Here is a 12,794-nt window from a genome sequence, read left to right on the forward strand (position 1 = left end):
CCTGTCAATCAATCACGTGACATCAGCGACATTTCAAGAATTATTGCGGATGCGCACACGGGAGGTAACCCCCCCCCCCTTTTTTTCTCTTTAAACAAAACAAACACATTTTCGTAATCACACAATTGCAAAGTATCCACACGCGCACGCAGGCGCACACGCACGCGGGGGCTCCAGCATTGTGTCTTCCCAAAGTGGAGCCCCTCATTAGCATTCCCTTTTTCCAGCTTCCTATTCTGGGAAGGCTTCCCGTTGCAAATCGGACTCTACAAGCGAGAAAAAGGCTTTCGGGTCGCCAGGGGCGCTCATAGGCGAGGGCAAGCCCGAGGAGACACCTCGACCTCCCGCAGTGGTGCTGAACACACACACACACACACACACACACACACTAGTACGCACTCCAGTACACACTCCTCGGCTCAGCAGGCCTTTAGGAGGCTAAAATGTCCCTCAAGTGTTATTTCATCAGATACAATATATATAAATCCTAGCAGAGGGGAAATATTTCATTGTTACACACACACACACACACACACACACAGGACTTGTTAAAGATGGTGAGAATTTGTGAAGAAATTCAGGTGGACAAAGCAGCAGGGGGGCGGGTGGCACAGGGAAATTATGAACTAAAACTAATATGGAGGAAATATGGATTCTGTATACAATCCACGTCTGGCTTGTTTGGGGGGGGGGGGTCCAACTCAACATCTCTCATCATCTCGGTCCTTGGTCAAAATAATGGTGGTGGCTATACGGGGAATATCTGGCATTGTTGTAATTATATGGTCACTTTGCCATGGTCATTTCAAAATAAAAGACACTTTGTACATGAACATCCTGTGTAGTCCTGTTTTATAAAGATTTCCAAAGTAAGACATAAAAAGAATGACGTGTGTATTGGTTAATGTATCTAAACGCCGGGGGGGAGAAAATTAGAGAAGGTTATATTTGGGGGTGGGGCTATCTATATTATAATAATGGAAATAAATCTACAAAAATACAAAAGGAAGATATTGAAATAGATTTTCTTTAAAATAAGAAATAAGAACAAGGTAGCGTGCTGCGGGTGGGAAATCTACATAATTTGATGTTTCGTGCCTGTGGATATGGCTACGCCGCGTACAGTCCACGTGTTTGTCAACGCTGATAAAACTTCCTCCTGTGCACTCGTTCACTTCCTGCCCGCCATCCCAGCCCATCATGTTAGAATAAAGCCAAGAATCAAAGATGCGGTCTCGTCCATGCCGGCTCTTGAGGAACATCCATCACCTCCTGACGCGTGGTCCAGTGTGGGGGGTGGGGGGGATTTGTGTGGGTTCTATCCTCCATGCAGGGTGGAGATAAACACCACGTTGTCTTGGTCTTGCAGGCGGTAGTCCAACTCGCCCTGCAGGCCCCGTGCACAAGACAGGACAGATCCTTGTGTCAATACGTCCCATCAAGGGGATCCACTGACACATGCTGGTGTGTACATGTGTATGTGTGTCTATGTGTGTGTACACAAGCTCGGGATCAAACGAAAGCCTTTTGTGCAAGTGTAAACGTTAGCCTTGGCGCTTTGTCGTCTGGTTGCGGCGTCCAATGAGGACAGACGCGTGATGGCGAAGCCACATAAAAGACTACACATGGAAAAATCAAACCCCACGCGAGGCTCACCATGAGCTCCCAGTCGGCGTCGTTGATCAGCACCAGGATCCCGGGTCTCCTGCAGGAGGAGGAGGGGGAGACGGTGAGGGATGTATGAGCAGGTAGAGGTGTACACGCTGGCATCCATCATGTGTCCCACACATTCACTTGAACAAAGGAGATGATGCAAAAACATCTTGTGGTCTTCATGCTATCTTCATAGGGAGGTTGCTGGAGATGTGATGATTCGGGAACGTGCATGAAAAAATGTCACGATGTCAACATGCTCTACTCCATGCAGTACGAAGGCTAGCTTTTTATGGTATTAATATACGACTGAGCAGGCAGATGAAAATAAATGGTGACTCTACATTAGCAAAGAACATTAAATGTATTAAAATCACATTTCAAATACTTTGATGTATTCTGCATATATTCATACTTGGAGGAGGGGGGGTATATTTAGGAATTATATGACATGAAGAGAAGAATAAAAAGTCATTAAAAAGCAATTATATAGACTAGGTTGTAATACTATTCTGCTGACATTACTTTATATTATATGGACATTTTTAAAGGCAGGAAAAATACATTAAAAATTGGCTTCCTTCTCACTGAACACTGCTGAGGTTTGCCCTTGAGCAAGGCACCGAGCCACCTCCCGTACCCATTTTCCTGGGGTGTCGCATCCCTCTGACATGTCTCTATTGTCTATATCACTTGTTAAAAAAATACTAATATACAATACAATACATAGAAAGAATATTCCATCAGTCACTCATCTGTCGGACCCCCCCCCCTCGCTTTCTTCGCTTTTCTCCAGCATGAATAAAGATCAGTATTTCCTGTACATTTATCCTGCCTGTTCACCCGGGGTGAAAAAGCTGATTAGAAGTACGACACTCCTGCTCTGTCAGAGGATAAGAACACGTAGCAGGAGGGATCGGTGTTGCCAACTTTGTTGCTAAAATTAACGAGCATCCAGACCTCTTCTAAATACTCCCTTTAAAAAAATAAAATAAAAAAATTCCAGCGACAAGACATCTGGCAACTCGGACGTGAGCACGTATTGCTCTTCTCAACGAGGATGCCTGGAATACGATTCAAACCCATTTTACCGTCATACTGGCAAAAGAGCACAACAGGCATTAAGGAAAATGGCCTTCCAGTGTGCTGCCCTCTAAAATTCAAACATTTAAAAGCAAAAGTCATACATTTTTAAGCCCTTTCAAATCAAATTGAAAAGACTTTAACATTTTAAAGGCCTTCAATAGAAATTATTGGCTTTTTTGCGGCCGACTCACGACTCCCCTGCAGGCTTGTTCGCGACTGAAACCGGCTTACTTTAAAGTGGATTTTTAAAGACCCTTAAATCGTATTTTAAAAGATATTTTATGAGATGTTTCACACAGTTTATAAACTTTCTAATTTGTATTTTAGAAAATACACATTTTATCAAATTTAAATGCTGTATATTAAGGCCTTCAATTCAAATGATTCTATTTTTCAGACCCTGCAAAAGCACTCGCAGGTGGCTCGGTCTGGTTTGTGACATCAAAACAACGAACAGACGTAGAGGCTCACTTTAGAAGAAACCACGACACATTCTTAGACATTTTAAGACATGTGATGAGATTTGAAGATATGGACATTTTAAAGCCTTCAATTGAAATGAGTGGATTTCAGACTAGCCTGCTAAAAGCACTCCCAAGGGCTCCGACCTGTTTGTGTTATTGAAAAAAAAACAAGTAAATATATGACAGGCGAATGTTTTGTCACATTGCTCACTTTAAAAGTAACACTTATACATTTTTAAGAGCTTTGAAATTCATATTTCAAGAGATATCTGACATAAGGCCTTGAATGCTAAGGTTTGGATTTTAGACTTTTCAGGCCCTGCAGCTACCCTGCTAAAGCACTCACCAACGAGACCAGGGGAACAAAAAAAACAGAAGAAAAAAGGTTCCCCGCCCACCTTTTCTTTCAACCGTTAAAATAATATTTGATGGGATTTTAAGCTATTTTAAACACTTCAAGGCCTTAAACTGCAATGATTGTATTTCAGGAGGTTCAGGCGGACATTAAAAAAAAAAACAAAAAGACATTTCTTTGTATTTTGGAACATAATTGTTTTGCTTTTCATGTTTTTTGCTAATTAATGCGTCACGGCCGATGATGCAAACTCTACGGTTATGTCACCCCCACAGTAGCACAGTACACATACATACTAAAGGTACGGGGGGATGGAACGGTAATGACACACATGCACACACATATTAGACGCCTTCTAAAGATGGGTCGGCCGGGGGCGGGGGCCATGGCGGTGGACAAAAGCACAGAAGACAAACAAGAGAGAGCGTAAGATCTTTCTTTAAGGGGTGAGGAGCGCCTTGATGATGCTCAACACACAGCCGTCTAATCTAGCAGCTTTATAGGTGGGCAGCCCCCATTCACTGGTCAGGTGATGCTATAAATAGTGGCCCACAAAAGGCGGCAGTAAAAGTCATCCAGGCTGCAAGGATGCTCAGGTCCACAATGACACACACACACACACACACACCATCACAGTAATCATGCGGTGTTATTTTTGTCCACTTACACGGACTCGCCCTGGACAAAGAGCTCGGGCCGCTCCTTCAGCAGGTTCTGTTGGATCCACGCCAGCAGCTGCTTCATGTCCCCTGAAAAAAAAAACACCCCCCCAAAAAAGAAGGGCAGACAACAGAGGTCAGGGGTGAGAGGTCAAGGTGCACGATGGTCGATGTGACGAGACGGAGGCAGCAGGCGGGACGTGGCGGCGTATGTGTGCATGTATATGGATGAGGGAAAGGAGGGGCGGGATAAAGAGGGGGGGGTTGGAGGCTAAAGTCAACGGCCAAGGGTAAACAGGCCATCACCTTGAAAATAAAATGGAATCATCTTGATAATTCGTCCATAAAGCGGAATATCGGTGTACACACGATGGCGTCGGCGGCAGCTTGAACGATACGCGACCCTCGACTCAGACGGCGCTGACCTCGCCGACAAAAGGCCGAGCCGATCTCTGACCGAGCGACCTGCCGCCACAAAAGGAAACGACAATGAGCGCTTTTGGGATAAATCCCCCTGCTAAACATCGCACAATGAATACATTAGCTCATGGCTGCAGACTCCATGCGTGTGTGTGTGTGTGTGCGTCATGTCAGGAGTTGTGTTAGCTAAAGTCGTATCAACGCAACACCAAATGGAACAAATGTTAGCAGAGAAGAAGGTCGTACAGATGCAGCCAACAAACATGGCTAAATGAAACCAATGTAAACATTTTATTGTATGGAGTCTTTCTATATAGTCTTATTAGCTACAAACAGGATTCTATTGGGTGTCTGCTTCAGAGAGATAAAATAGAACTCATTTTAAGCGAGACCTGTCAGGTGTGTGTGTGCGCATTATGAACCTATGTGAGTAATGTGGACTGCAGTATTGTATAGCATGGCGCTAGTGCCTGTTAACCCCCCCCCCACACAAGACGGACATTTACCTCCCAAATATGAGCTCTGCCATTGTCAGAAAGGTATTAATATAACCAAGCAGATGTTTATTACTGTATGACATTATGTATCATATGCTGCATTAGAATGTGTGTTGTACACCTTTGGATATAGTAATATACCATACGGTGCAAGGGTACCTAATACTGTGGCTCACGTGCAACAACACACACACACACACACACACTATGGACATGCAACCTCTGCAAGGATAAAAACGGAAGTCTTTCCGTGTGTGCTTTTCGCCTCCATTACTCCCCAAAACACATTTTGTCTTTACATTTCCTCTCCGCCTCCCCTCATAAACCCCGCCCACCCCCGCCTGCAAACACATACCATAATTCAAACGCCTGACCTAATAATAGAAAAATGGCATGAGGGACTTTTTAGCAGAGCAGGATGCTAATTCCCAGCAAAGAAGAAGCCTAATGTATACCTGTGTGTGTGTGTGGAAAGGTGAGCAGGGTAGTGGGGGTGTGGGGTGGGGAGAACAAGGACGCGGTGATAAAACAAAATGGACATGAGCGAGAAAAGGGGGGGCGGGGGGGAGTGTGATGCGTCATGGCCTCGCTGTGCATCCTGGGATGGCGGCGCTGCGTGGGAAGGAGACGCCATGGAGGGGGGGCGGCGGGTGAGGAAAGGGCGCCATTTTGACGCACATTTAAAACTGGCTTGGCTGTTTGTGGACGCCGCACCCCCCCTCTCCCCCCAGCCACCGTCCCCTCAGCAGCCGCCTTTTTCGGCTTCCTTTGAGCGATTATGACGGGCGCGGTGGTGGTGGGACGAGCGATCCATCTTTCGGCCCGTGTACAAATCGGGAGACCCCCAGACCGTTGGGGGGGTTTGCATGTATATCCGTGTGTGTGTGTGAGGAGTTAAAGGGAGTGAGTGGGGGCTGGGGATCTTTCAGTCGAGGGTCATCAATCACTGGCTGGGGTCACAGAGAAATAAGGATTCTGAAGCAATTACATTTGCCTTCAACACCCTCCCTGCGCACCCCCCCCCCCCCCACACACACACAAACCTTACTTGTAAATAATAGCAAATAGAAATGGGGGGGTTCAGACATGTTTGGATATAAATATAGCACGTATGTTTAAAGCGATATCACGACCCCCCCTCCCCCATGCTGTATCGTGACAGGTTAGGATATGGCCCCCCTCATATAACGTCATGGCGTCCATAAAGCTAGATAGAAAAGCCAAAATGAATAGCGACACGTCATGGCTGCCATTTTGATGCCAAGTCCTGCTCTTCTATAGCTGGACAGGAAGGACATGGGAGCGGCGAGAAGGAAGTGTGGAACGTTATAGATCCTTCTATCACTCACTCTAAATGACGGAGCGATGAAAGTCTCGTCTTAGGAAGCTTGGAAGCACTAAAAATGAGATTTGAAGTAGCCACCGCCATCTTTGGCCCCCGAGGTGGACGAACACAACACGCAAACACACACAATGCACAAAGTAACCTTCCTGCTGCACCATGTGGCCACACACAAACACCCATGCCAAAAAACAGCCATATAGTCCTGCCACAAGGCATGCTGGGTAGCGAGTGGTCCTCTTTCGCCAACATTTCCTGTGTTTGTCACATTTTCAAAAGACATTAATGAGGAGGAGAGAGAAGTAAACAAGGAGGAATTAGCATACTCTTGATAGCCAATGTTTTATTGTTCATACTTCATATTGCTGTTGCAGTGGGACTACCCAGCATGCCTTGCGGGCGTTTGGTAAGAACAGTTTGAAGTTGTGCGATTTATGTGATGCTTCAACTTGGTATGGATGTGTTGGGTTTTTGCTTCGTTGCACCGTGAGCAAGTACGTCGTTCTGCTTGATTCCACCTATATCGAGACGGCCCCCCCGATAAATGTTTTAACCCAATGTGCCCCCTCCCCATCCCATTAGAGTGAAATACATTGGCTGCTTATGTTGACTCCCCACAAAATGGCTGATGGACAGCGACAGAGACGATGGCTTGCATGTTGACTTGTGATGTGAGGACTGGGGGGGCCGCACGGTGGATAGTGTGTTGGCTTCACAGTCAGGATGTTATGTATTTTTGGCCAAAACATAAGCATAAACATGGATAAATTAAGTAAAATACAAACATAAAGCATCTGAAAAGGCATAAAGATATTGTGATATTGTAATGATTTTATCATGGGTTTTTTCCAAAATATTATTCATTTTTTAAAATCATAATCATACCGCGGTTCCTTGCGGTTCATACTTGACTATGGCAAATGCTATGTAAATATGTATATTTTGCCAAAGTGAAGCATTTAAGCATAAGATGGCTAAATGAAGTAAAATACAAATATAAGGCATTCAGAAAACGCATTCAAAGACAGAAGATGACATTATAATGATTTCTAATATTTTTCATTTAAAACAAACACACACTTCCTTGCTGTTTCATGCTTGACTATGTTTCTGTTTCATGCTTGCTGTTACACATTTACTTCCCAAATGAAGCATTATCAAGCATAACAATTACTAAATGAAGTAAAGTATAAAACATTCAGAAGAGACGGGGCCGCCAGCATACACACAGAGTGTAGAAGAATGGAACCTAGTAAAAATTCAGTTAGATTACAATATATTGTCATACCTTTTTCATTGTACTTTTAAATTTAAACTACCAAAATATATGGTGGGATTCACTCATCATGGTGTGGTCTGGAACTAATACCCGCCATAAATGAGGGATTACTGGGATTACAGACTGTGTACATATATTTATACTGTTTATTCTGTATATTTTGTATTTTCATTCTTTCTTTAATAGATGCGTCTGCACCTACTTCACCAAAACAAAATCCTAGTATGTGTTTGATCATACCTGGCAATAAACCATTTCTGATTCTGATGTGGAAACAGGCAGCACCAAACCCATTTATGGCTGAGGCACTTTGAAATAAATGGACATATTTCTCATAAGCATGACCCCCTGGAGCCCAAATTTCAACTTAAGCAGGCACGTTTTAAATAATAATGCTAATATTAACAATAATAATGACAACAACACCACGGAGTTGGTTGATAGGATGCATTAAAGCTGTACAATTAAAGAAATGTCCCATTAATAAGATGATATTATTGGGTATTTACAAACATTTAAGTAAAATATTGGGGTTTTCTATCCCCCCCCCTTTTTTGTCTGGCCCCTTTAAAATGATCCTATATGTGCAGCGTTTATATATGTATACACACACACACACACACAGGGGTCAAGCAGTGCAGCAAGGTCATATCTCCTCCGACATTCTCCCCGCTGGTCAACTTTTGTCTCAGAGTCGTCGTGGTAACGCGGCCGTCAAGGCTTTGTTTAGCGCACGTATTCCTCTCATTTCAAGCTGAGGGGACGCGAGCATTTCCTCTCCACCGCTAATCAGTCTGACTTGGCTTAGAGGGATTCCCCGAGGTTGACCGTGTTTTATTTCTTTTCAAGGACTGGGCCTGATGAAATGAGTGCTAGTAAAAATAAATAAATAAATATATATATATATATATATATATATAAGGGATTTGGTGGATGAACCCTAATTGCACTCCAGTAACACCTCAGAAGCCCTTTGAGCCTCTTTTATAGCTCCCTTTTACGACACACACACACACACACACACACACACACGGGCAGGCAGGGACAATGGGGGAATGCGACAATTGTAAAAGTGACGATGGACAAGGTGGCTCTTTATGGTAGTACACGAGGAGTAACAGTACTGCAGTGACTTGACGCTTCTAGAAGTAATACACCAAAAAGAACAGAAGATGGATTTTGTTTCCAGGAAAACTGTGTGCTTAAAAACGGACAATCCAAACCAGTAGGAGACCACAGTTCTGGAAATACGTTATTTATTTTATATTCTTAGCGACTCGCTTTCGGAAAAATTAATTAAATATCATTGCTTTGGATTTTTCATTCAATTCTGTTATTTTTACCCCGCCATAATTTTGTAATTTTTCTTTTGTGTTTTTCCACACAAAATCAAACATTTGTTCTTTTATAACTTTATACATTGAATGATATATTCATATTCAAGGGCTGGTCCCGTCAACTAAAAACACTTTTTTTATTATTACATTACATAATGTTACACCGCCGGAATCGTGACACTCAGGACTCGGTCGCTATTTATTATTTGGAACGATTCATGTAACCATGGTGACGCGATTAACAAAAACTTTCAAAAATTAGGAACACCCTGTTCTATTTTTAGAAACAGCACATGCCAGAGAAAAAACTGAATTTACACTATTTTCACAGCCTTGTAGCTCAGCCATACGGTCACATAGAAATGTCATTAATGGCTCATTTTTAGATAAAAATCTCATCTCTCGCTGTGGCTAATTTGTTTTTTTGTTGGATGTTTACTTTTGGCTCCATCTTCGTCAGAAGGAGGTGTGCACAGGGCCGAAATCCACCTAGTTTCTAACGCTAGAGCATAGGAGGCTGAAAAATAACTTTTTTTTTTGCAAACAACTCCTCCTCCTGGCCACACCGTTTTCGCTAGCTTTTGGTGAAACCGTAGGAATCTTTGTCCCCTTTCCAAAGATGTCCTCTTATGTTTAAGAGATGTACCGATTGCCTTCTGTGGCCCCAAGAAGCGACAAAAGTCGAAAAATTCTCCCATTGACTCCCATGTTAAAGACACCACCACCATTTTTTCTTTCCATCTATGTTTTCGACTCGTCCTATTGCGGTCATTTCTCTACCGATTTGCAAAACGAGCAGATCTATGCGAAGCCCCAACCCTCGGGCCACTCACGGTCGTCTTGTGGTGACAATATCTAGAATGGTTTCGCCGTAAGAAGCGTCTGTTTGACATGAGGGATTCAGCCTTTTCAGTGATTTGTGCTCATTCATTGTCAAGATGGCCGCCACCTGCTGCAGTAGAATGGAGTTCACACCTTTTCTCCTCCTCCTCCTCACAGCCCCTCCCTTTTAAAACGACGGTGTGTAGTAATGTGCGATTACAATGATTCCCTTCCCAGCTGATACCACACATCTCATGTATCTGCTAGATTTTAGAAATTGGAATTAAACATGGTGAGTATCAAAATATCAACATTTTCATAGAATCCATGATACAGCATTAAGCTGTGTTATCGTCATGTCAGGAATCGATAGTTCAGTATCGACCCGCATGTCACTCACTCTCTGCTCTTTAGTACTCCATGACAGGGAACTGCTGCATGCAATTGGAAAACAATTGGAAAACACACAACACATGACATCATGTGCAGACACCAGGATTGCCTGGTCCCTTTCACCACTGAATGCTATGTTGCTAAGTGTTAGCATGTTAATTGTTAGCATTTAAGTTAATTTAATAATGTCTAAAGGCAAATACATACATGGCATTATGCAGGTAAGTTACAGGACAGCTTTGGCACTTTTGGTACTTGAGGATCTCTTGCTAGGTGTTAGCATGATGACCGTTAGCATTTTAGCTAATTTACTCATGTCTGAAGGCAAACACATATGGCATGATGTAGGGACACTATGGGACTGCCTTAACACTTTTGGGACTTTGTGTTTTCTTGCTGGATGCTATCATGCTAACTCTTACCATGTTAGCATTTTGACTTTTTTTAATACATATCTAAACAAAAATTAACACATGACATGATGTATGGACACTATGGAACTGCCTTGGCACTTTGGCCCCTTAATGCTATCTTGCTAGGTGCCACCATGCCAACTGTTAAGATTTAGGAATTTGGGCTATTTTACTCCTGTTTAAAGGCCTATAAATACACACATGGCATGATGTAGGAATGCTTTCTCTGCACTTTTGGTGCTAGCATGTTAAGTGTTAGCATGTTAACATTTTAGCTCTATTCCTCACGTCTAAAGGCTAATACAGACGTGATGCAGGGATATTGTAGAACCACCTTGGCGCTTTCGCTATAGAGTGCCATCTTGCCAGATGCTAGCGTGCAAACAGTTAGCATGTTAGCTTTTTTGCTAAATTCCTCATGCTCGGCGGCGTGGCACAGCAGACACCGGGCCTGAGGTTCACAGCACAGGTTGCATTGCCCATCAAAGTTTCATAATCTTATCCGGCAAAATCGCGGCTCCTTCACATTAAGAGGAGCCAGTTGAGGTGGCTCGGGAATCTAGTCTAGATGCCTCCTTGGTGAGGTGTTCCGGGCATGCCCAGCCGGGAGAAGGCCCCGGGGCAGACTTAGGACATGTTGGAGGGATTGTGTCTCAAAGCTGGCTTGGGAGCACCTTGGTGTCCTCCCGGCAGAGCTGTAGTAGGTGGCTGGGGACCGGGAAGAGTGGGCTTCCCTACTGAGACTGCTACCCCCGAGACCCGGATAAGCTGAGGAGAATGGAATGGACTACACCTAATAGGTACTAAACGCCTACTACTACCAAACCTACTACTACTGCTAGCCAACTACTACACCTACTACTACAAATACAGAATCTAATACCTCTACACCTACTACAAACAACTACTACTACAACATATTACTACTAAATCCTCCTCCTAAACCTATGACCACTACAATAAATAACAGCAAGGATGAAAATAAATCCAGCCGGAAGTACTTACAAGGTTCTGTTTGGCTGGGAAGGCTGATGTGATGATCCTTGACGCCGTCAAAAAGCAGCTCTGCTCCACCTCTGCAAACAAACAAATCCAAACATTAGTAGTTCAATTCTTTACTTTAACATCCAACTACCTAAAATATCAACACAGTAGCATCCAAGCTATAAAATATTGAATTTGAACAGATTTAGAGTGATGATTTAAGATGCCTATGAGAGAGCGAGCAGACTAGTCGGGCAGTCAGTCGGGCAGACTAGATGGCTACAAACACTGCTAACGTCCAGCTAGCCGCCACACTTCTTTACGGCTCCTTAAACAACTACGATAACTAAACATTCCACAAATACACCTCCGACGATCACGTGATGTGGCTGCCTGCCCCCCACCGTGTGACGTGGCACGCTGAAAGACACACAAACTACCGTAAAAAGGCTTGAAAATCACCGACCCGAACTCCAGATGAATGGCCACGGGGGCAGCCATCTTGCCAGCACATGCAGGAAGTCAGAGAGCCGGAAGTGACGCACTAAATAAGCGCCGAGGGAACATTAGGCAAAGAAACTTGAAATATTTTTAAGAAAAATATTGGAAATTATTACATTACAAATATGATAACAATATAATATTATATCATAATAAATGTTTGATTTTGTAATCGAGCGTACAGTATTTTTACACTATTCTAATCAAGTGTAAACATTTACACTAGTATTGTATATTGTATAGCATAGCAACAGCAATATTGTATTATTGTTGATGATGATTATAAACTTATATGATGAATTATATGATTACATTTTTGTTTAATTTTGCAGGGGGGGATTATTTGTATTGTATGTTGTAGAAGCTGCACATTAAAGTATGACATCTGTCGCCCCCCCTTTAAATAGCCGCTCAATCATACTGGTGACAGTTCTGGCTGGAGTATATAGCATGTGGGGGGTGGGGCGGGTGGGATGCACTGAAGGGGTCGGTCAGAGGTTTGAATTGCAAATCTTCCTTCTGTCGGCGTCCAAGCAAACCTTCCTTGGCCGGCTCTTTGCTCCCTTCATTCATGTGCTAATGAGGAGTC

At 43.4% G+C, this 12,794-nt stretch overlaps 1 protein-coding gene across 2 annotated transcripts; it reads right to left on the bottom strand.

Annotated features, from left to right (window-relative positions):
• Positions 1–518: 518 nt before the first annotated feature.
• On the bottom strand, positions 519–12,226 carry urm1 (ubiquitin related modifier 1). Of its 2 annotated transcripts, XM_058057656.1 has the most exons (6): positions 12,171–12,205; positions 11,726–11,796; positions 4,524–4,682; positions 4,226–4,307; positions 1,657–1,705; positions 519–1,387 (listed from the first exon to the last, which is right to left on the bottom strand). In XM_058057656.1, exons 1-6 carry the CDS (start codon positions 12,203–12,205, stop codon positions 1,319–1,321), a joined length of 465 nt encoding a protein of 154 aa, XP_057913639.1. In that variant the 3' UTR covers positions 519–1,318. The 2 variants fall into 2 exon arrangements, with proteins under 2 accessions (XP_057913639.1, XP_057913640.1); XM_058057657.1 differs by lacking the exon at positions 4,524–4,682 and having other exon boundaries at positions 12,171–12,226.
• Positions 12,227–12,794: the final 568 nt, after the last annotated feature.

Source organism: Doryrhamphus excisus, chromosome 19 (genome assembly GCF_030265055.1).
Source record: "Doryrhamphus excisus isolate RoL2022-K1 chromosome 19, RoL_Dexc_1.0, whole genome shotgun sequence".
NCBI classification, from domain to species: domain Eukaryota; kingdom Metazoa; phylum Chordata; class Actinopteri; order Syngnathiformes; family Syngnathidae; genus Doryrhamphus; species Doryrhamphus excisus.

Coding starts and splice junctions, on each gene's coding strand:
- urm1 (XM_058057656.1), bottom strand. CDS start 12,205: ATGGCTGCCCCCGTGGCCATTCATCTGGAGTTCGG. Junction 4,308..4,523: donor GATTCCATTTTATTTTCAAG/GTGATGGCCTGT, acceptor TTTTTTTTTCAG/GGGACATGAAGCAGCTGCTG. Junction 1,388..1,656: donor ACGCCGACTGGGAGCTCATG/GTGAGCCTCGCG, acceptor CGGGGCCTGCAG/GGCGAGTTGGACTACCGCCT.